The sequence below is a fragment of the Mirounga leonina genome, unplaced genomic scaffold, assembly GCF_011800145.1.
Source record: "Mirounga leonina isolate KUSES-001 unplaced genomic scaffold, KU_Mleo_1.0 Mir_128, whole genome shotgun sequence".
NCBI classification, from domain to species: Eukaryota; Metazoa; Chordata; class Mammalia; order Carnivora; family Phocidae; genus Mirounga; species Mirounga leonina.
In genome coordinates, this window is record NW_023270320.1 from 27,402,774 (window position 1) to 27,426,070 (window position 23,297).

A 23,297-nucleotide genomic window follows, 5' to 3' on the forward strand; every position below is an offset into this window, starting at 1 on the left:
AGCTCCAGGTCCCCCCAAACCTGGACCCCACCTGCCCTTGAGATTGTATCATTATTTTTAGATTACATTACTCTTATCACAGCATTTTAGAATCAGAGCAGGATTTGGATGTACTTACTCAAAAAATGTTGTCCATCCAGTCTCATCGCTTTTAGTGGCTAAAAGGCCACTATTGCCGTGGTAAGTAAACAAAACTAATTCCAGTCCTTGAGCGGTCATGCTTTTCAAACATCCGTTTGTTCCTATTGTCAGCCATATGACTTGGTTATCTGGAGACACCACCCGAACTGGCATCCGATTCGGGTCCCGTCGGATTCTGAGAGTATTGCCGTTGCTGTCTGTCACAGCTGTTACATCGTTATCGTTGCTGTAGCTGAAGTTGTACAGGTAATCACCAGTGACTAAACTTACAGTATACTGGTGAGTGCCATTGATGTCAAAGATGTAGAGCTCCTGGTCAGTTGGGGAGGCCACTTCGTAAAAGTTCATAGAGTTAAGGAAGGGCTTGTTCTTCGACACGGCCCGGATCCGGATGTTGCCCAGGTCCGCGATGTACAGGGTGCCATCAGGGGAGGCGGCCAGCGAGGACGGCGCACTGAGCTTGGCGTCTTTGGCGTACCCGTCTCCGCTCTGGTAACAGTCGCAGTTGGCGTCATTTTTGCAGTCACACTCGGAAGGTATCCCTGCCACCAGCGAGATCTCCCCGTCCGTGGTGACCTGCCTTATCCGGTTAATTTTCTTCTCGTCGGTTTCCGTGATGTACAGGACCCCGCTGTAGGACACGGCGATGGCGGTGGCGGATTCCAGGGTCGTCTGGACCGCGTGCTTCCCCACGGAATATTCCACCCCCGGGACCTGGCAGTGCATGGGCCGTCCAGCAGCGATGCGCACTTGGCGGTTCTCAGTGATCTGCAGGACTACGTTATTATCCAGGACATAAATGGAGTTATCCATAGGGTTAATGGCGAGGTCAGTGGGCCACTCCAGACGCACCTTAATAAAAAAAGAAATGGCCTGGTTAGTCCGTTACTGTGCGGCAGTTAATTTGCCAGGGGAGTAAATTAGAACCATTCAAGGAAATTACCCTTCATTTGATAAACTGCTTTAAGACAAATTGTTTTCTGGCATAGCTACTGTAAAATAAACTTAAACATTTCGAGGGGAGACAAAGGGAGGAAATAACATTTTAGTTAAAAAGACAGCTCACTGGGAGATTTGCACGTTATAGCCAACGAGCAAACGAACCTCTAAGCAGTGAGTTAATAGGTATCAATGAGATACGAACACATATGTTCCTTCAGCTGTAATAACCACCGAACGTCGAGGCTTTCTAGGTTATGAATACGTTAGTGTTCTACTGTGTTTTCGATCAGGCCAACAGTAAAGTTCCTCATTCTAAATATAAGTCCTGTGGGACTAATCATAGTGGGTTCTCTCTACTACTTAAAGAGCTCGTGCAATCAAAAGATGAGAGACTCAAGCTGTTTTGTTCTTTCTGGAATATCTGCCTGTTGCTACTTTACTGGTATTTTATTATGGATGCTTTAGCGTTTCTTCGTGCTACTTGTTCTGTAATCTCATTGAATTCATCAAACGCAGAACGATAGAAGAAAACAGCTTTTTATTAGCTCCTGAGATACATTTAGATGGAACAGCTTTAATACCACGAACGCCACACATGTATATCCAGTTTAATATGGGGCCACCCCAGACTACTGACCTAGTCAACCGAGACGCTCAGAAGGAAAACAAACAATGCAGCTTAAGATTTTAACTACCTGGCTGATGTGCATGCTGGTGTCACAAGTTAAAGGTCTGGCTGAAGTCAGATCGTTAGAGCCCAGGAGAGTTGATATGATCCCATTTTGATCAACTTTTCTGATCATGGTTCCATCAACAAAGTAGATCAATCCATTCTTATCAATCGCCATTCCTTTTCCAAGAGAAGTAAGCATGACCAACTTTTCAAACGGGATTCATTTTTAGGCCCATCGTTAAATTCAACATTCAACGCCAGAGATAACATGGGTGATAGGTACCAGGTAAGGTTGTAGATTGCAAATACATTAGGAAAAACCCAACAGAGGCGTTTATAACACAATCTATGTAAAATGTAATAAAAGAAATAACCGAAATTTGTAAGAATCTCCACTTAGTGTATGAATCACATAGGCGCTCCCTGCATCCTAAATATAAAATTATAACTTCTGTATAATGCTGTTGTCTATCAATTATAGAAACAGGTCAAGTTCTTTTACTCTGAACTTAGAATAACTGTATTCTAACAAAAATAGATCTGAGCCAAGGTTAGCGTTTCGTTGACCTTGTTACAATGAAATTTGCTATTATGAATAATTCAGTACAACAAATGCTTTTTTTCCAGTCCTTGTTCACATAATAGTTGCTAGCTATAATGAAAAAAAAAAAAAAAAAAAAGCCCCAAACCAAAAAACACTGTAATGAATGGCATAATACATGAGCAAGGAGTCAGTCCCAACTGGTTTAAAAGCTAGAAACCTTTATCACATAGAATTTTAGCCCTTGTTACCTCTAGAAATTCCTCACAGCAAGCATTTTTTCCCATGGCATAGAAACAAAAGTTTAATAGCTCCAGACTGGGTGAGGACTAATAGCGTTGCTTAGTGATGGTTTTTAAAGAGGCCTGGGACTCATTCACGACAAAGAGATTCCAGGACAATGAAAGAATCTGGATACTTCCTTGAAGTTTAACAGGATGTGACCTGAATAATATGGACTAGTTGCGTTATTCTTTGAAAAGTTGAAAAAAAAATGATATGATAAAAAATGCCACGAACCCAATATTTACTGTAAAATCAACTTAGGATTCTGGCAGTTTCTCGCTTCACGGCTTTTAAAAACACTGGATGTGAAACAGCTTTCTAGAACAGAGTTGAGGGTAAAATGTTAGACTCAGCATTAAACACAATCAGGCACTAACTGGGTTTTCTACACATATATTTTTTTTAATAAAAAGAAATCCTCAAATTGATAAATGCCAGTACCTTTGGGACTCATGAGTGTCGCTTCTATAGCCTTCCCCCCATCTCCACATCTGGCTTCATCGAATGGAAGGCACTGCTCCCCGGTCCCAGCGACCACTTCAGCATTTTTAGTCAAATCTTTTGTACCCGTAAGTGACTTTGGGCGATAAATTCTGCGGGTGTTCGTGTCAGAAACATACAAATCTCCTGTGACTGGATCGGTTGCCAGGTAGTATCTATGAGCTGGGTTGCTGCTGAAAAAAAAAAAGGATCATACGTAAACATCCCAAGACAGTTACTTCTAACACACGGGGGAGAATTAACAGCAAAACAAAACAGATCATGAGGAACTGATTATAAACCGAAATCCATTATTAAAGACTGGAAAATGAACAGCATATTTAGTAACGACTTCAAAGAATGACTGAGAAGAATTGAAAGCGAACTCTGATAGGACTGTTGTCCTTCCCTGCTTGTGGTGGAGGATTTAATTTATTAAATTTATTAAAACAGCCACCTTGAAAATAATCCCCTTTAGAAGGCAATATGCTTTTAGCCTAAAACAAAGAGAGAAGCAAGTTCTCTAAAATCCTTTTGGTTTGATGAAAAGCCATTAATAAATTGCCCTTGAGTGACAGACATGAAGTTTACTCCGGGGGGAGGGTGTCTCTGTCCAACTCCAGGGAAGTAGAAATGATTCCACTCACACATCATCACAGGAATTCTGTTTTGCTACAAATCCAAATCACACGAACACTTGCACCTGACAAAAGGTAGCATCGTGTCTGTCCTGGGTGCTCTAGCATCATCCAGAAAGGCGATCTGATGCAGTTATGACGTTTGTCTGGAGCTAGGGGGTGAAATACTAAAATGAGGTTACTCATGTGCAGGAGGCCGTCTCAGTCGGTGGCCCAATGCAGTGAGCCAGAATGGTAAACCCATCAGTTTTACTTTTAAAATTGTAAATTAAGCGGCTCTGAGACCTTTCTATGAATTTGGTGAGATGTAGGCATTTTTTTCACAAAATACCGTGCCTCAATTTTATACATATCAAGGAATGCAAATGTAAACATCATCAAGGACTGGACAAACTATGACACTTAGCTGGAATGAGAAAGTTAATCTCCTGATAAATACTCAACACCACGTTCTTAGGGTTAGTGTAATTTTGTACATGGTGCAAATAATGCCTTCTGGAAAAAAAATTTCCAAAAAGAGTTAAAACAATTTGGTGTCCCCATAAAGATGTCAGCAGATAAGAATCCATCAGATTCCACATTATCTTGATGATAAACTTGCTTTACTCACTTTTCTCTCATTCTCTCTACACACACACACACACACACACACTTTTATTCTTGTTTCCATTTATTTTATCTGTGAACATCTAAAAGATGTAATAAAAATTGAACTATATGAAAATGTTGATTCTAAATAATGCTGTAGGAGTCTTCTCATTACTATTAGGTTCTAACGAGACAATTCTCACTACTTAATGCTCCTCCTCTTAAGTGGTGAATACATGTACTTTATGGGTCCTGTGAGAGAGACCGCTGTTAAAATAGCAAGTTCTTGGTGCCAATGTGAGGCACACAGCTGGCCACACGTGGAATCTGCATGGAATCTTCTGGAACTCTGAAAAGGCCTATGGCTATGATGTGTATTTACATGGAAACACTGAGACACACAAAGCCTTGAATAACTTCAGGTTTCGGGTCTCCTTTCCACTCTTCAATATCTTTTAGTGATGAGACATTTTTGAGCAAGAAGTCTTGAGTGGGTAAATATGTGTAAAAGGGTGAATACCGAAGCAAAGGACTCAAAGAGATACAAGTCATTTGAGGTAAAACCATTTCAGATCTACTGGGTTTTACCGAATGATCACCTTGCCATGTTAAGTGTTATTATGTCACTTTTCTAAATAGATGCCTGAAATTTTAAATGCATAGACACATTGTGTTCCTTGATGTGGTAGTTTATTACTTTGTAACGAAGTGAAAAGCTACAACATATCAATATAACCTTCAGGGCAATTTTAAGAGGTTATTTTCCCCCTAAAAACAGCCTAGTATGGACAGAGCTGGTCTTTCAGATCTACAGTTGGTGACAAGGTTGCAACTCATCCAAACTGGGTCTATTTTGAGAGACGTGACACTGGAGAGACTTCTCTAGTCTTTCCTATTTCCCCAATTATATACTAATTATAAATAGTTAGATAGCTGTTATGAGAACACACACACACACACTTCATTTTCTTGTCGGCTGTGTATCTATGAGCATGACCCCTAGACCACACTGCTGGGGTGTGAATCAGCTTCATCACTCACTAACTGTATGAACTTGAGCAACCTATTGAACTTATCTGTGCTTCAGATTCCTTATCTGTACAGTGATAATAACAATAGTACACATTTCATAGGATGAGCTAATACGGAGAAAATGCTTACAACAGTGCCTTGTACATAATACACACTCAATAAGCATTAGCTATTCTTAATATTTGCTTTGTTCTGCCCCTCTCACACTGCTCCATGTCTTTTGCCTTGTAACTCTCTACAGTAGAGGAGTGTAATATAATTATTGTTAATGACCTTAAGTATGACTAGCTTTCTGAAAATGTTACTAAGGAAAAAATAACTAGCTAAACTTGGATACGTTCAAATTTGTTTCCTTGGTCCTGCTGTTATGCTATAAGATCCTAAACTATTAAAACAATGCAGACCCTTCTTTAAACATCCACTTGGAATTGTTTCTAGAGTAATGATGATAAAGGTAAATGAATAATGCAATCCAATGTAAACTCAGTTGGAGTTAGTATTTGTATGAAATACCTTTATAAAGCCACAAGGTACTTTTAAGAAAATAGTACCAAGAAGTCTCTCTCGCTTTCACATGTACAAAGGGTGTAAAGGTACCAACTCCAGAAGAGCAGGCCAGGGTCTTTTTGTTTCTCAGTGTTGAAGTACGATCATCAATCGTTCCTCTGAATTTTCAGAGCCATATGACTTGGTCTTCAAATACACATGGTTTGGCTCAAGGACAAAGACCTTTGTTTGGGGTACTCTGGGAATATTCAGTAATTTTTCAAGTAGAGGATAATATGCAGAATTATTCATTTAAATGACATCCAAGCCCAGGGTTAGGGGGACTTAATCATGAAATCCTTTCCACCCTCTTTACAAATCTTTTCTAAAATATCTGTTGAAAAGGCTATTTGTAGAAAAATCCTTCAAAAGCAACTTCTAGGAGATAGTTTCAAAAATAAAGAATACTAATTCAATTTTTCAGTCCAAAGATGTATAAAAACAAAGCAAAACTTAGATCATGATCTCCCCATCTATTTAACCCACTTATAAACTATATAGAACTGTACAAAATGAAAAGTGAAAGGACTCTCCCTTGCGCCTTATCTCCAATATTTCATGATAAAAAAAGCATCTACCCTAAAAGACGTATCTATTTATAGACATACACATATGTCTATAAATACATTTTGCACAAAAGCTGTTCTGCACCTTGCCTTTTTTATTTAATAGCGTATAAGGGAAAATTTTAATACTGAGCCGTTCTAACTATATAAATCATGGCTTTACAATAAAGGAGAATAAAAATTTCAGGACCCTGATGAAGATGATATAAAAAAAAGGGGTGCTTGGTTGGCTCAGTTGGTTAATCATCTGACTCTTGATTTTGGCTCAGGTCATGATGGAGCCCCGTATCAGTCTCCGCACTCAGCGGGGAGACTGCTTGAGATTCTCTCTCTCCCTCTCCCTCTGCCTGCATGCGTTCTCTCTCAAATAAATAAATAAAATCTTAAAAGAAAAGAATTATATAAAAATTACACATGATTTTTAGGGGTGCCTGGGTGGCTCAGTCGTTAAGCGTCTGCCTTCGGCTCAGGTCATGATCTCAGGGCCCTAGGATCGAGCCCCGCATCGGGCTCCCTGCTCCACGGGAAGCCTGCTTCTCCCTCTCCCACTCCCCCTGCTTGTGTTCCCTCTCTCTCTCTCTCTCTCTCTGTCGAATAAATAAATAAATAAAATCTTTAAAAAAATTATACATGATTTTTCATGATGTGCCTCATTTTGAGAATAAAAAACAGATTTTTGAAGTGGCTGCTTGAGCTATAGGACATGAGTCCAAAAATAACGAACATTCGAGTCATAAGCTTTGCCTTTACTGACGTCAGTTTTATTCCAGTGGGATAGTAATAAGAGAATGTCCGAAGTGGTGCTTACATTTGCCATTTCCTGTCCTGAAGCATCTCCTTCTTTGAAGACACAGAGATGTCTAAATCAAGCAACATATGTCAATGGTTTTAAAAAATGTCTGCCAAATGAAAGCTCTAATTTTGCACACAACTCCATTGTCCAGAATAACAAATGTGGAGGAGGACAGAGTCTTGGAGAAGAGAATTTACCTCTGGACGTATTCCCCCACGGAATGGTAGGAAATGAGAACTGGATGAATTCTCTGCAGTGCAGCCTAGCATGGCAGATTAGAGCTGCTTCTTAGAGCCCAGCCCCTTCTAAATGAAAAGAGGGATCAGTACCAAAGCACTAAAAGAAAAAAAAAGGTGAGTTTGGAACCTTTCAGTTGACTGGACGCAGAGAAGCTCTGACCAATATATGGGATGGGTCTGGGGTTCAAGGACACCGGATGTAAGCAAGAGCTTTCTGACAGATTGAGCTAGTCCTTGTGCTCCGACTTCCCAAAAGCCAAAGCCCTCGAAAGGCTGGTGTGTTCGTACAAATGGGTGGTGAGTTTTTAGGTCAGTAATAGGTCTCATGTGGAAAATGTGAGGCTACAGTGACTGAGTGTGGCTGAACAAAATGGATGGTTTGTGGGAGTCCCTGTTCACCAGGAGAAGCACCATGGCCTTCTTGTACAATTGATTGAGATTTTCATTTCAGAGAGGTTTAGGATAATATTAAGATTTTTGACTAAGGGCAGCAAAATCAAAGCAAGAACCTTTAATATCCTGCACCTTGATGCATCCATCCTGCACTGCCTAGATTATTACGATTCCCAAGCGAAACTTCTCCATGGACACAGATCCAGCAGTAAACACAGACTAGATGTGCTTATTCATTCTGTCATAATTCAACCTTCTTAGACTAGAGAAATATTTGCAAAGAACAAGCTATAGCATAGATTTCATTAGCACTTCCATCTTTTTATTGGAAATGGTGCCATAGCCCTTAGAAGACAGAAAAGAGTGAATTATATTTGTGGATAACAATAAAATGCCTCTTTTCTGATGACTAAAACTTTTTATACTTGCAAACAGGGCTTTGGGATGTGGTATTTCTGTGCCTGTTTGATATTTAAATAATAAGTCAATAAGAAGTGCTGAATCAAGCTTTTATAATTTTGTATGATATAACTTTAATTGATTCCAGTTCACAGACCTGTGATTGACTTTTTCTTTGATCTTGTAATTGGTAATATAAAATTCACGAAGTTGATTTTTGGTCCTGCATGTTTTATTGCCTCTTAGCTGGTATTAGTTAATTAATTTAAGTTCCTTTATTTTGGAATTTTAGAGAACTGGAACAGAGATGAGCTAAAATTTACTACCTACAAAAGGAGTTTGTTAGCAAACTCATACTATAGACATCATAAGGAGAAATGTTTAGCATAGCTAAGAGAATGTTAAATTTTAAGGATTTCAGAAGCTTCCCTTTATGAAAAAGTTTAATATGTTGATTGATTAATATTTATATCCATTCATTCAAGTATAGCTAGAGACTTTTATTTGATATGATATCCTGGCAGTACTTATTAAATTTGGTATGACAGAATACTCTGAATTCTAAAATAAGAAGACTATGTGTTTTTATATTTATTTTGTTATTTAATATATTTTCATTAATTATGTCCCCCATCAGTCCAATTAATGAGACTGTTAATAGTATACGAAACATAGTAAAGGACCAGAATCACGCATTTTTATATATTACTTAAGCATTAATCAACTGACTACACTGTCCATTTTTGTAATTTAGACACATTTTTCAATTTCTTTTTCCTCCAATCATTTGTTCCTAAGCCCTTCATGACTTTGGTGCTAGCCAGCACAGTGGGGATAAGGTAAGAGCCAGCAGGATAGCTAAGACAAGGAAGACAGCATAGGCAAATAGGAAGAAACATATGAAAATAATTTTATTTTTTAAGCTAAATAGAGAAGCTCCAGTGAGTTGACATATTTTGCTTTTATGAAGTCAGTTTTGATTAATTAGTTATTGAGCAAACGGAATCCCTATTTTTGTCATCTCTTTTCTACATCTTTCTCTTCCTTATCACCCTTATACAGTGTGTTCATTTTCTGCCTTCCTTTATTTTATGGGTGGATTTTCTTCATTGCTAGCCATACTCATTTAGGTACCTAGCATCTCATGGTTTCAGCCAACAGCTTTCTAAATGACCCTCAAGTCATCCTGAACACTGATAATCAGATTCATCTTCCTCAAGGGCCTTTTTGAGTATGCCGCCTTCTTGTTCAAGGTCAGAAAAATGTTGTCCACTGTCTCTGTTGTCCTACAGGACGGAAGAGCAATTCCTTACAGCACTCAAGGCCCTAAGCAATCTGACGCTACCCTGACTTTTTACCTGTATCTCTCACTATTTCCCACACGGGTCCCCTGCTCCAACCAGGTAAATCTGATTCCTCCCAGAACATGTCTTGCTCCTGTCTTTCACAAACCCCAGTAACTTCCCTTGTTCTGTATTCTTTCTTCATGACTCTCTTCCACCCCCTGCCTTTCTTCCTGTTGTTCTGTTTAAGCAGACTTCATTTTTAGACCTAGGTCAAACATCAACCTTCCAGAGAACTTTCCATTACCACACCCCTAACCCCAGTAATCTTTTCCTCCATAGAATTACTCTCACAGTATAAGCCGTGGATACAGTAAAGTGCCAAAGAATACTGATCATCTTACTTGGTCTGTTACTTATATATCTTGTCTCCCCTACTAGACTGTGAGTTCTGAGAGCATGGATTTTCTTATATTAGTATTTGTCAAAAGTGCCCAGTACATGGGAAGTGATCAGTCAACATCAATTTAACAAGGATGAATAGCAATATAAAACCCAAACAGTGTATTTTACATGCATGGAGCATAAGGGAAATGCAGGAGCTCACATTTAGCCAGGATAACGTACAGGGGGGAAAGGTTAAGGAGGATCATGAGAGAGGGATTACAGTGAGTATCACTGCCAGACAGCATGAGCTACTACATAATGAGCTCATATTAGAAAGTATTGTTAATAATAATGGAGCTCTAACCTCTAATCAATGTGTTTTTTTTTTTTCCCAGAGAGAGAGATTATAGCTCTAAGTAATTTGTCAAATGACTGTGAAATAAATTTAGCTTTGTGTATACCCAGGGAATTATCCCACAGAAACCTAGCCATTTAGATACATAAAAACTGCGGCGCCTGGGGGGGTCAGTCAGTTGAGCATCTGCCTTCTGCTCGGGTCATGATCCCGGGGTCCTGGGATCGAGTCCTCAGCAGGGAGTCTGCTTCTCCCTCTCCTGCTCCCCCTGCTTGTGCTCTCCATCTCTGTCAAGTAAATAAATCTTAAAAAAAAAAAAGATACATAAAAACTGGCTATGTGGTATAGTGCAATGAACATACTTTTTAGAGTGGTTCAAATCCCTGCTCCCCATTTCTTAGTTATGTGTCTTGGGGAAGAAAGGGCTTCCCCAAGGCTTCCTTGCGCCTCAATGACCTCATCTGTAATCCTGAAGGACTGCTGTGTGGATCTGCAGTAACGTGTATAAAATATCTGGCACCGAGCCTGGCATGTAATAGGCTGGTTGGTTCAAAGGGAGCTGCTTTGATAGTTCTTTATCTATTGCCTCCAGCATTTTCACATTTAGTTGGTGGACACATGTGTCTGTCTTTTCTCTTTCCTCCACAGTTACCAAGAAGGTGAGGCCAGAAAACTTCTGATATTCTGCCATGGATTCTTTTTTTTTTTTTTAAGATTTTATTTATTTATTCATGAGAGACAGAGAGAGAGAGAGGCAGAGGGAGAAGCAGGCTCCCAAGGAGCAGAGAGCCCGATGCGGGACTCGATCCCAGGATCCTGGGATCATGACCTGAGCTGAAGGCAGACGCTTAACCATCTGAGCCACCCAGGCGCCCTCTGCCATGGATTCTAATAGCAGAGCTCTGCGTGCTCAGCAGTCTGGAGAAATTTAGTGTTAATCTTAGCATGTGACGGAGCTATTAGCTGAGAGCACAAGATCAATAGGGGATCTCAGGGAAGGGTCATGGGGCCATGCCTGGTCATACTGATATGCAACAGTTACTCATCTTCTGGTGGAACTTTGTCTCTTATTTCCTAGTTGTCCATCTCTACAACACAGTTCCAGTGGGCAATGTTGATGTATTCATCTTAAGGATGTCACATAAACTATTGCTAATTTTTCCATCTGATATCATTTCATTAGATACTTTACTGGCCAAACTAGATCCAGCAGGTCCAATATGTCTAGCTTTTTTGGTGAGCTTTACTTTAAAAAAAAAAAATATATATATATATATTTTTTTTTTTTTTTTTTTTTAAATTTCTTTTTTGTTGCCCTGGGGAAAGTTTTTCAGTCAAAAGTGTCCGTAACAAGCTTTTACTATACCTTCGCTAGCTAAGTATACATCGCAAATAGAATCTAAAAAACTTCTGAGCCTACATATTTGCTTCAACTGTTCATCCTTAGCTTTGAAGAAAGTATTTTCTTTCATAATATTGTCCATGAAAACATGACTTCTTAAAAGTAGTACTCAAATCTAGTAACTCTCTCAACTTGGGAAAATATAAACGACAGCAGGAAGTTAACAAAGCCAAAGCATTTGGGTTCCTTTGTATGGTTCCTTGCAAGCCCAGCAAGGTCCTGGGGAACATGATCACGTGATCTTAGGTTTTTAAAAACTTGCCAAAGTAAAATATTTTTTAGCTTCTTTTTCTTAAACAGAATCCCCCAATTGAATAAGCCAGGATCTGCCCTGATTATTGGTCAAATTAAATGTGTCCTCAACTCTCCTACTCGGCTTCAAATTTGGTTCTGTTCAATATGGCTTAGATTATGTGAGCCAGTAACTGAAGTTTAGAAATATTTTTTGTTCTATGGACATGTTCATTATAGTATTTTTTTGTGACAAAATTTATTTTATTAACCAACTTGAAAATAGCTTTTCAGATTATATTGCATAATATAATTTGTAATATGCCACATAATAATGGTTCATATAAGCAGTTTTAATTCCTTAGATATTCTGTGATACTGAGTTTCCTCTCTCATGATGAAATGTTCTTAGAAAACAATGTCAGAGAGTCACATCAAAATGTAAAAAGGACATTTGAAAATATACAGTAACCTTTCAGTAAGATGCTTACCTATGTCTAAAATCTTTATTTCTTGGTGGAAGCAGATAAAATAGGTGGGGAAAAAAAAGCACAGTTAGAAAAAGTTTCTAAAATACAATGAGTTGCATACTGAGATTTTAATTATTTGAATGGAAAATTGCCAACTTAAGCAGAAATAATAGTGGAAATGAATTTTGTAGGCCAAGGCTTATCAAATAATTTACAGAATAGGATGATTTAATAATCACACTTAAAGGAACAAAAGCAAAGCAACAATTTGTTACTTTAACTACTGGTATTATGGCTAAAGGGTTAACCCAACTTGAAGATCCAATATGCTATGGAAAAATTATAGCCTTACTATTATGTCCCGATACTGTAGGGAAATATTTTCTCTCTTAATTTCAACCAATGTGAAATAAAAGGTAACAACCTGTATCAAGAAGTTATTCTAAAGAACAACTAAAGGGATTTAAAAATCATAATTCTATCCTACTGAAGCACAGAAAATGCTCTGAAATCAGTGAGATATTTTATATGTTGGATGACTTTATACTCTTTTATACATTTATGGCACAGTATATATGTATTGTGCTTTTCCCAACTTTAACCAAGAATCTAACTTCTTTTCAGGGCACATTTTAAACACTGGGAAGATATACTTAAATAAATAAATTGGTCCATTAGACTAAACACTTTTTCTTATAAAGGCATGCTTAGCTTTGGTAAAAATCCCAAATTAAGGGGGTGCCTGTCTGGCTCAGTTGGTAGAGTATGCAACTCTTGATCTCAGGGTTATAAGTTCGAGCCCCATGTTGGGTGCGGAGATTACTTAAAAATAAAATCTTAAAAAACAAAACAAAACAAACCAAATCCAAATTAAGGAAAGACATACCTTAGTTCTAAAACACTTGTTACGTTTCCAGAAGGGAATATTCGCCGAACATAGTTGAAATCCCCTACATATAGACTGCCATCGATCCCGCAAGCTAATGCAACTGGGGCCAAAAGTTTATTACCATCGGCCTGACCATTGCAACTTGGGCATGAGATGCTGCGCCTTCGGCCATTTCCCATGATGCTACTGACAACTGGAGGCTGTTGGGAGATGAACTGGTTTTCCCCGTTTCCCTTGTACAGTATACCTAGAAGACATAAAATGCGTAAGAATTTTCTTGTGATAAAAAGTAGAAAGATGAAAAGTAAACACGTTCACTCTAGATGTAACTATAATTCAGTGCTTTGTAGGTATAGCCTGGGAACACTATTTCAAGTTCTCTTGGAAAGAACAAGAACTCTATTCATTTACCTGGTGCAAAATATTTGGCAAAATATAAAGGATATATACGAAAAATGCTGTCTGTTATGAATGTAAGGGAGGGTTGGTGAAAGAAACAAAGGACTAACCAGAAAAATTAAAAGCCCAAATTGTCAACATTGACAATTCTCAAACTTGGCTACACATCGGAATGACCGGGGAACTGTAAAAGATACCAATGCTTGGATCTCATCCTGAGAGAGTCTGATTTAATTGGTCTGGGGGCAGCCTTTTAAAAAACCCTCCAGATAGGGCGCCTGGGTGGCTCAGTCAGTTAAGGGTCTGCCTTCGGCTCAGGTCATGATCCCAGAATCCTGGGATCAAGTCCCACGTCAGGCTCCCTGCTCAGTGGGGAGCCTGCTTCTCCCTTGCCCTCTGCCCCTCCTCCCACTTGCGCTCTCTCTCTCTCTGTCAAATAAATAAACAAAATCTTTTAAAAAATTCCCAAACCTCCCAACGACCCTAATGTCCAACCAAGTTTGAGAACCATGCTCTACATGTTCTCAGGGAACTTGTTATATTATTCAGGGAATAACAAGTTTGCCTAATTGCAAAATGATGTTATAATATTATATATTAATCCAATCAGTAAAAATGTGCACCACAAATATGAATTTCTTCCTTATAAGTCTATCACTGATTTGGAAAAGGTTAAAAATACTTTGTGGAAAATAAAGTTAGGAAAATACATATCAACCCCCCTCTATACTACTATGCTGTCAAAGAACATTCTTCTTGCTTAGACTCTTATCTGACATGAGGATGCATACACATGCAGTTATTCAAAATTCCAAACATAACAAAACTGTTATGGAAGGGCAACTTATTATTTAAGGAGAATTCTGCTTTATGGCATGAAAGTGCCAATCATTTTAAGACACAATGCCAGTCTGCTCCACTGGGTCCTCAATGAAAATCTGAGGGGAAAAAAAATCCCAAATGAGTATTAAACATTCTCATAGTTAGAAACTAGATTTGAGTTGCGATTCTAATTTTATTCATTTGCCATTATTGTATAGACGGCAGATCAATGGTTTCATTTTGGCTGGTCAGCTGTTTACTATACCATACATATTTCATGACACTTTGCACAGGGCGATTATCTGTATAAACCATCTGCTCCTTGGACTTTGGAGTTGTACGTATTATATATTTATTGAATGTTCTCTATTTCAAAGCAGTTCTTCAAGCCAATGCTTATACTTTTTAGCAGCTATACTGTTAAAAGAATCAATCCATGAAAGTACAAACAGGAAACCCAAGAACGTGTTTTTTTCCTCCCACTTTGGGATAATTTTAAGGTGAAGAAGAGATCAGAATGATTATGTTCTCTTACAGGGCACCACATTTTTAGGTGGATTCTATGGATTACTTTTTAAATAGTTTTTTTTTTTAAGATTTTATTTATTTATCAGAGAGAGAGAGACAGAGAGAGCACAAGCAAGGAGAGAGGCAGAGGGAGAGGGAGAAGCAGACTCCCCGCCCAGCTGGGAGCCCAATGCGGGGCTCGATCCCAGGACCCTGGGATCATGACCTGAGCCGAAGGCAGACGCTTAACCATCTGAGCCACCCAGGCGCCCCCTATGGATTACTTTTTAAATGCTTTTCAAGTGATGTAATAATCACAGAAAATTTACATAAAGAAACCAGGGGAGATAAAACAGGTTTATTCAAATTTAAGGAAAAATAAGCCAAATAAGGCTGGATCGTAACACGTGAAAAGCCTTTTGCCTTGAATATTCCAAGAATACATTAATGATACCTAAGATCCTTCTTTCTGTGCTTATGTTATTTGACAATTACGGAACTATATTTTCCTGTAAGAGCCAACCCTACAAGCCAACCTACTGCTCTGCTCAGCCTGATTTATTCAGCCATTCTTTTAAGGGATTGGTCCTTCATGATTCTCCTCTATTGTGACAGAAGACAAAGATGAACATTAGAATATTTATTTCCACGTCCCAGGCCTGCAAACACCTGTCACTGTCTCCATTTTGGCCTTCTCTTCCTCTTTAATACATTTCACAGCTCATCCACCTTGTCACGATTACAAATCACTTTGTTTATTCAATTAGACACGTGTCACTTTGAGAAGCTGCTACTTGTCAAGCGGTTCTTGGGTAAAAATTGAAATCACAATCAGTTTATCCCGTGAATTAGGTCACCTCACATTTTAAAACAACATAGAGTTTATAATTTACAGCACTTTTTGGAGGACAGAATTTGGGGTAGCCCAGTTTCTACGGCTGACCTGGTATTTTAATAAAAGCAGACTATATATTATTCTGGTAGACAGTGTGTGTGCGTATTTCTATTACATATACATACACAGAATACCTACATGTTTCTCAAATGCACCTGAATTCTGTACTCAGTTTTGGGTACTGTTACAGTGTAATTCAACACTATTATGATGTGGGTTTATGGCATGGGCCTTCCTGGAGCTCTCTGCTTGTCGAATCCTTACCAGTTCATAATCTCCTGGTGAAATCCTGGGGCTACGAACTTGACCCTATATGCCCACGATAACTAAAATGCTTCTAGAGAGGTTCCCCTGGTTTTGTTTATCAAGAGCTTCCGAAGGAATCCAGCAATATGTCAAACTGTGTGAAATATAATTTCACACCATTTAATCAAGAGCAGCCAGGGAGGGGCACATTTGGCACATGGCTTTGCATTTTGAAAGCCCACGACTACGCCTGGTGTTGCTGACATGACAGACTGAAATACCACGGCTTCAGGCACTGCTGATGATTAGGGATAACATACGGAGCAACCTTCTGGCATGCTCACTGAATGGCAACCTGATGTCCAGGACACAGCTGGACCGGGGGTAGAGCTCAGCACTGCTGTAAGGTAGGAAAGGGGTGGAGGGTTTTTCCATTTTGTTTTTCCTCTATTGATTGGCTGAGTACTATTTTCTTCTAGAGGTAAGACACCAGCATTCTCGAGCACTGGCTTGGACACTACTGTGGATTTATTACATTTGTAAGTTGAAAATGCACCTTTTCCAGCTTCCACAATAAATTTTTTTAAGTAAAAATAACAAATATCAAAGTAACATTAATCTGAAAAAGTGACCATTACTCATAAACATTTAGTTGTATTACATGCTCAGTTCAAAATTCTGAACCTTCCAAAAACCTTTGCGAAGTCAAAGCTAGATGATTTGCCACGACTGTGAAATCTCCTTTGGCTATTTGGAAAGGGAGAGTAGAGAGTTACCAGCATGATATGGTTTAGGATAGGGGGTTAGAGGAAGTCACCGTAAGGTTCCGCTTTTCTAGAAAAGTACCTGTAAATTATCTGAGGTGTAGCCAGCATGTGGGCAAAAATGTCAGACACACAGTAGGGACAACAGAGTTTGTTTAATATAAATAATATCCTTTATGAGATTAAGCTGGTCAAGTTTTGTAAAATAATTTATGTCTTTTGTGATACCTGAAATATGTGTTTTCAGAGCATATTCCTTTATAATATAAGGTTTATTATAAGTAATAACTCTCAATCCTCGCTTTCTTCTCAGATTATTCCTTTATTTTTTCCTAAGAATTACGAAGTTAAATAAGAGTATATGGAACCCAATTTGAGCGGGAGAACTATTTTTTTCTCACATACAATCTAAGAACTGAAAAAAAACTACATGCTCAGAATAGGCTAATTGCTTAAGAATTAAGATCTATCAGAAATATTTTGGTAAAGTCACACGGATTTTTTTTCTTTACTTAAAAAAGTCCCCCTCCCTCCATTTTTGGTAAACCTTCGTAAAGCACTCTGGATCGACTCATGGGCTTACTATAGAACTAGATGCTTCTAGATGAATCTGTCGTGAAGACCAGCACACAGAGTACCTTCAGTGCAGCACCAAAGTCACTTACATTCAAGTGGGAGAATTATTCTGGTGATGAATTTATGAATGATTCAAAGTCCATAAGAAGAATATCAGGTAGTTCCCACTTCAGACATGTACAGTCTTTAAAAATATCCCTTTATTTTTTCTACTAAATTTTAATCCTACAGCATGCATAGGATAAAATGTTGCCATAATCTAATCAAGGTAAGTGATATTAACTATGAATAAGATCTTACCGTTCTGAACATCCAACACATGATGTTTATCCAATGTCCAACCACCCATGTTGGAAGCGTCTAATTCATAACCTTGCAAAATGGCGGTCCTCTTTTCCCACAGAGTCAGGTCCAGACATGACTCGTATTCGTATCCAACCGACACTGGAATCAAGAGAAATCACAGTACATCTTCTCAATTACAGGCAGAAATGCAATTTATTATTTTGATAAAACTGTTTTTTTCTACAATTGTGTTCTAAGACTCTATTTCCACTCATTTATGTGTAGAAATTATTTTTATATGAGAAGATCTGACCACATAAAAGGTGTTTTTCTAAGAAATGATCTTCAAATATTATTTTTCTATTGATTTGATAGGAAACTAGTATTGTTCTCCCCCCACGTCACTTTTTCACAAGGGTTTCACAGCACAAAATGAAGACCAGATTGGGCACCTGGTTAAGTAATTAGATAAGATAAATCAGCCCCAGGGGGTGATCAGATGGTAACAACTAAAAATAGTATTTGCTATCTGAGTAATTAGAGCTGTCTAGTTTCCAAGAGTATTAAAAGTTGTGCAAAATGTTTATGATAAGTAAGGTTCAATACAGCAGAGAAGATAGCCTGATTATAACATTATATTCACATGTTACTATCAGGACTGAACGATAACACTAGCAGTAAATTAGTGTGAACAAATCACCAATAAAAAGCTTCAGAGTTATAATGAAGCATGGGTTTTAAAATTTAGAACAAAGTGAAGGGAGAAGTGGCAATTATCTGATTGATGTGAACTAATTCAAGCCCAAGTTATATATTAACTTCAGAATGAAATATCTATGATATTCTCAGGTAAAAACTAATAGAACAAAAAGCATCCATTAGTTTTGGCTGTCCTCAGCCTGAGCATGAAGCTATACCATATATATCTCAACATACCAATCTTTGATTGCATTGTCCCATCATTCAGTGAAACAATGGGCTTAACTGATGTTTTAAGAATGTCATTCCACCGAACTGACTCCTGGTCAAAAGAGCTGAAATAATTTTGGGGCACAAATATTGTCTATATCCTTTTAAATATCATTTTGAGTTGAAACTACCCTAATAGTTAGATACAGAAAACATAAAAAAAGGATAAGGAAAGCTAAGGAGATCAAGTTAGAAAGAAACAAAAAGTGAAAAAGGGAAGGAGAACAGTAAGGAAAAAGAACATGAAGGAAAGGATAGGACAGCTTGGAATCTCATTCAGAACATTTTCGAAGATAGAATTCCAGCCAGAAAAGAAGGGATACTCTCTCCTCATCATACGGAATACATTCCATTTTCCCATGGTAGGTCTCAGTCAACCAGCTCATAACTCCCCAAGGATAATCTTAATTGTCTTCCAATTTGTTTATCCTTTGATGTCCATGGGTGACAATCAACTTCGTGATAGTTTTTGACACAGAATATATCGATATGGAACTTACCAACAGCTTCCGATAGACCATAGACCTTTTGATTATAGGCATCTGTTTTATCCCATATAAAAGTATAGGCCAGGTTTGGCGAGGCGGGAAACCACTTCTGAAAGAGTCTTCCTACCACAGCCACCATAAGGTGAACCTTCATTAAATTAAATGGTATGACGGACTGCGTCATGGTGATCTTGAGAACTGACTTATATCCTGCCGCTCTGGAGCTCAAGTAGGAAAGTTTCAAATCTGTTCCTGGAATTGTCGTTTCTTCATGGAGTACCTAGGTTTGCACAAAGCAGAAGCTTCAAACTGGGATCACAGGTAACTATTAGGTAAAGCCGATCTAAAAGAAGCGAGGAGAGCAACTAAAATAAGACACCAAAGAGTCACTTTTCACAAATACACATCTGAGCTGTTACTTTATTCGATAATTAAAAGTAACTCTGCCGCCAGCCCAATTTTCCTCCTGCTGAAAGCATCCTGTCACTCATTCGGAGTAGGTGCTACTTCTCATACAGGACACAGCACTGACACGCACTGACTTGTTAGCTCGTGGTCACAGCGGATTCTCACCAACCCATCCTTCACCCCCGTCACCCTGGAGAATCAGAGCCGACATCTGTAAGATGGTTAGCTCAGAGCAGGGATATGGTATGGGCCAAAGATCTGGCCTGTGCCAGCTGGCTCATTTAGGGATTAATCCTGCGTCTATGGCCTTGGCAGCTGACTGGTCACAGCCTAGAAAGACAGGAGTGGTAACAGAAAAGACCAATTCGTTTGAGTTAAACTGTACTGAATTCTATATCCATGTGGAAAGGTAAGAGAACAACAGCATGTTCTCATAATTAGTTAAATGCTGAGCGAGGACTCACCACTGATTTTTGATATGATGGTGGATGGACTAATATTTGAGAGCTGCATAAATTCTCCCTGAGAGAGCAACTAATGTGTTATTGAATGCACACGCAAGACCCTCAATGTACACTTTCTGAGTTGAAACTGGACTGTGGAAAGTTAATACAATTCCCTGCCTAAGAACGATCTCCTTTATAGATTTTAAAAAATCATATTCTTTTTTTTTAAAAATATTTTATTTATTTGACAGAGAGAGACACAGCGAGAGAGGGAACACAAGCAGGGGGAGTGGGAGAGGGAGAAGCAGGCTTCCCGCGGAGCAGGGAGCCCAATGCGGGGCTCGATCCCAGGACCCCGGGATCATGACCTGAGCCGAAGGCAGACGCTTAACGACTGAGCCACCCAGGCGCCCCTAAAAAATCATATTCTTAACCCCACAATTTATCTATCAATGTGACTGGCTCAGTGAACATCAACAAATTTATGCTGACATATACCAAAGTATATTACGCCAAAACATTATTTAATTATTTTGAAAACTAGATTTTATGTAGCGTATAACATCTTTCTAGACAGCGCAGATGCTAAGAACTACTGCTAAGCTCCTATTAGTTTGGTCAACAATGGTAGCTCTCCAGAGGCTTACTGCAATACATATATCGTGAAGTGCAAGGCCATCTAGGCTCAAGAATCTGCACCAGGAAGTCACCATTTTGTCCACTAAGAATTAAATAACATTCTCCAAGATTTCCTCATATTGGCTTATCGAGATTCATTATTCAGACTGTGTTAGAAAAATCTTAACATAGCAACCCAGTGGTCAGTAGGATCCAGCTCCTCTTGCACAGAACAGTTGGGATTGATGCGTATTTGTAGCGGTCAGTGTGAGTATAAGTGAGCAGCACCTTTAAAGGATGGGCTGAGTAAACCTCCATGGTGATCGGGGACCAGAGCTGGCATCAAGAGCAATGGGATGCGGTACCGTGGACCAAGAAGGCACTGCTCTGCTCTCATAGCTCCTATTCAGCACAGTGGGGGTTTCCTTACCGAACATGCGCACTGACTTCAGCTGCAGACTATCTGAAGCAAAATAGTTTATGGCCATACAGAAACTTTCCAGAGCTCTGTTCGACTCACGGAGAACATTACATTTAAGATTGACAGCACTTTTGTGTGGCTGTAGGCTACAGGGTGAATAATCTAAATAGGACTCCTTGTTCTGCCATCACTGGGGTGAAGTATCAGTGGGTTGGCTTGAAAAATGGATTCTGTGACTCTTGAATGGCTCTCTGAAAATGTAAGTGATTGAACCCTAAGGCATATAATTTGTTTCCTCATAATTTATTTTCAAAATAATTTCTCATAAATCTGATAGGTTTTCTATATGTAAGGCAGTCTTCCATTAATTAAATATATATTTCCTGTGATCTGGGAAGAACTGCTTCTCTAATTCAAAATATCATATGTTATTCCCAATTTTAATAATGGATTATTGTCTTTGTCATCATTAACCTACTTCCATGGAACAAATATCTGAGTTTAGTTTATTAAAACATGTGTTTCTCCTATGTAATTTGACGTGACCATGTTATTTTTGCATTAGTGGGAAAAGGACATCCAGCCAGAGTGGAAAAATAAACCATCAAGTCTATTTTTTGCCAGCTATGTGATCTGTAAGCCCCATTCTTCACCCCATTAAACATTCAGTTAGAAACTACAATTAAAATAAAAATATGTAATAAAAGACTTACTTTAATTTTGTTATTGTTTTGTTTAATAATAAATTAATAAATATTTTATTTTATAATAAAATCACATATCACCATTAAAAAAACCCAGAAACTATATCCCGTCAATTCTACCTTCCAAATCTAGGTCTAATCTGTTCTCTCTTCTCCACCTCCATCACCATTGTGAGTGTTGGGCCCTCCCCATCTCAGTGCTGGATATGTATAGAAATATAGTGAACACTAGTCAGTTCACTGATTTACCTGTCTTCTTCTATCAATTACACATTTTGCCTCGAGTTAGCTTTACAGAAATCTGAAAAGACGCCATTGGCCCCCTGGTTCCATATTGCCTAAAGAATTCAAGGTCTCTTGGGCGCCTGGGTGGCTCAGTCGGTTAAGCGACTGCCTTCGGCTCAGGTCATGATCCTGGAGTCCCGGGATCGAGTCCCGCATCGGGCTCCCTGCTCAGCGGGGAGTCTGCTTCTCCCTCTGACCCTCCCCCCTCTCATGCTCTCTGTCTCTCATTCTCTCTGTCTCAAATAAATAAATAAAATCTTTTAAAAAAAAAAGAATTCAAGGTCTCTTGTATGGTATTTTGGGGCCACTCATAATCTAGCCCCAACATTTCCTCTTATATGCCCTACATTTACGTACTTCATCAGTTTTAATACGACATCATTTGTTTTTACCACCCTGTGGTTGCTCTGGAATATCCTTTCCCCACTTCGAAGGCCAACCTCCTCAGTGATGCTTTTTTTTGGCTTCCTTAGGAATAGACCACTCTTTTGAACTTTCAGAGTTCTTCCTTCAAATCTTGATCACATTTAGAATGGTGGGAATCCATGTCTTATTATTCTTTTTATCCTAGTAGAGTACCTCATACATAATCGGTTCTCAGTAAATTTCTACTAAATGTTTGCAGACTGTTTGATGGAATGGAAAAAACAAAAACAAAAACAAACCCTTCATGTATTCCTGCAACTGTTGACTACAATGACTCAGTTTGCTAACAATTTGCTACCTACACACACAAAGACACAGCCTCAAGATTAAATCTATTTAAGGAGTGGCTAAGAAGCTCAGAGTTACTGCAAGATGGCCCCTGGGGAGGAAGTACTACATTGCACAAGGTTACAATGACTTTCCAAAAGCTTCAGCTCAAAGCTGGCTTGACTGTTACGCAGTAAATCACTGAGGTGTCTCTTGTGCATTGTATTTGCCTGTGACAGTTCTTACCTGTTATCCTAGGCCTTGTTCTCCGTCTGCACTCCCTCCCTAGGGGATCTCATCCTACGCTTTATATTTATCTGTATCACTGATGACCCCCAAGTTTCCGTTTGACTTCCAACCTCTGCCCTGGACTCCACTCTTACACATCCACTTCTTACCCCTTCCTCCCCAACTCCCTTTGCCCAAGCCACCACTATTTCTCCTATTACTGAGATTGTCTCCTACCTGGTCTCCTTGTTTCAACCTTTGCCCAATATG

General features: G+C 38.9%; 1 protein-coding gene across 1 annotated transcript in view; it reads right to left on the reverse strand.

Annotated features, from left to right (window-relative positions):
- TENM3 (teneurin transmembrane protein 3) overlaps window positions 1-23,297 on the reverse strand; it is a 492,684-nt gene that overhangs the window by 36,594 nt on the left and 432,793 nt on the right. Inside the window, exons 17-23 of the mRNA XM_035004286.1 lie at window positions 19,237-19,504; window positions 17,783-17,926; window positions 13,271-13,520; window positions 12,406-12,426; window positions 3,024-3,256; window positions 1,779-1,933; window positions 119-993 (exon numbers count right to left, since the gene is read on the reverse strand). Coding sequence (XP_034860177.1) covers window positions 119-993; window positions 1,779-1,933; window positions 3,024-3,256; window positions 12,406-12,426; window positions 13,271-13,520; window positions 17,783-17,926; window positions 19,237-19,504 — 1,946 coding nt within the window. The remainder of the gene's footprint in view (window positions 1-118; window positions 994-1,778; window positions 1,934-3,023; window positions 3,257-12,405; window positions 12,427-13,270; window positions 13,521-17,782; window positions 17,927-19,236; window positions 19,505-23,297) is intronic.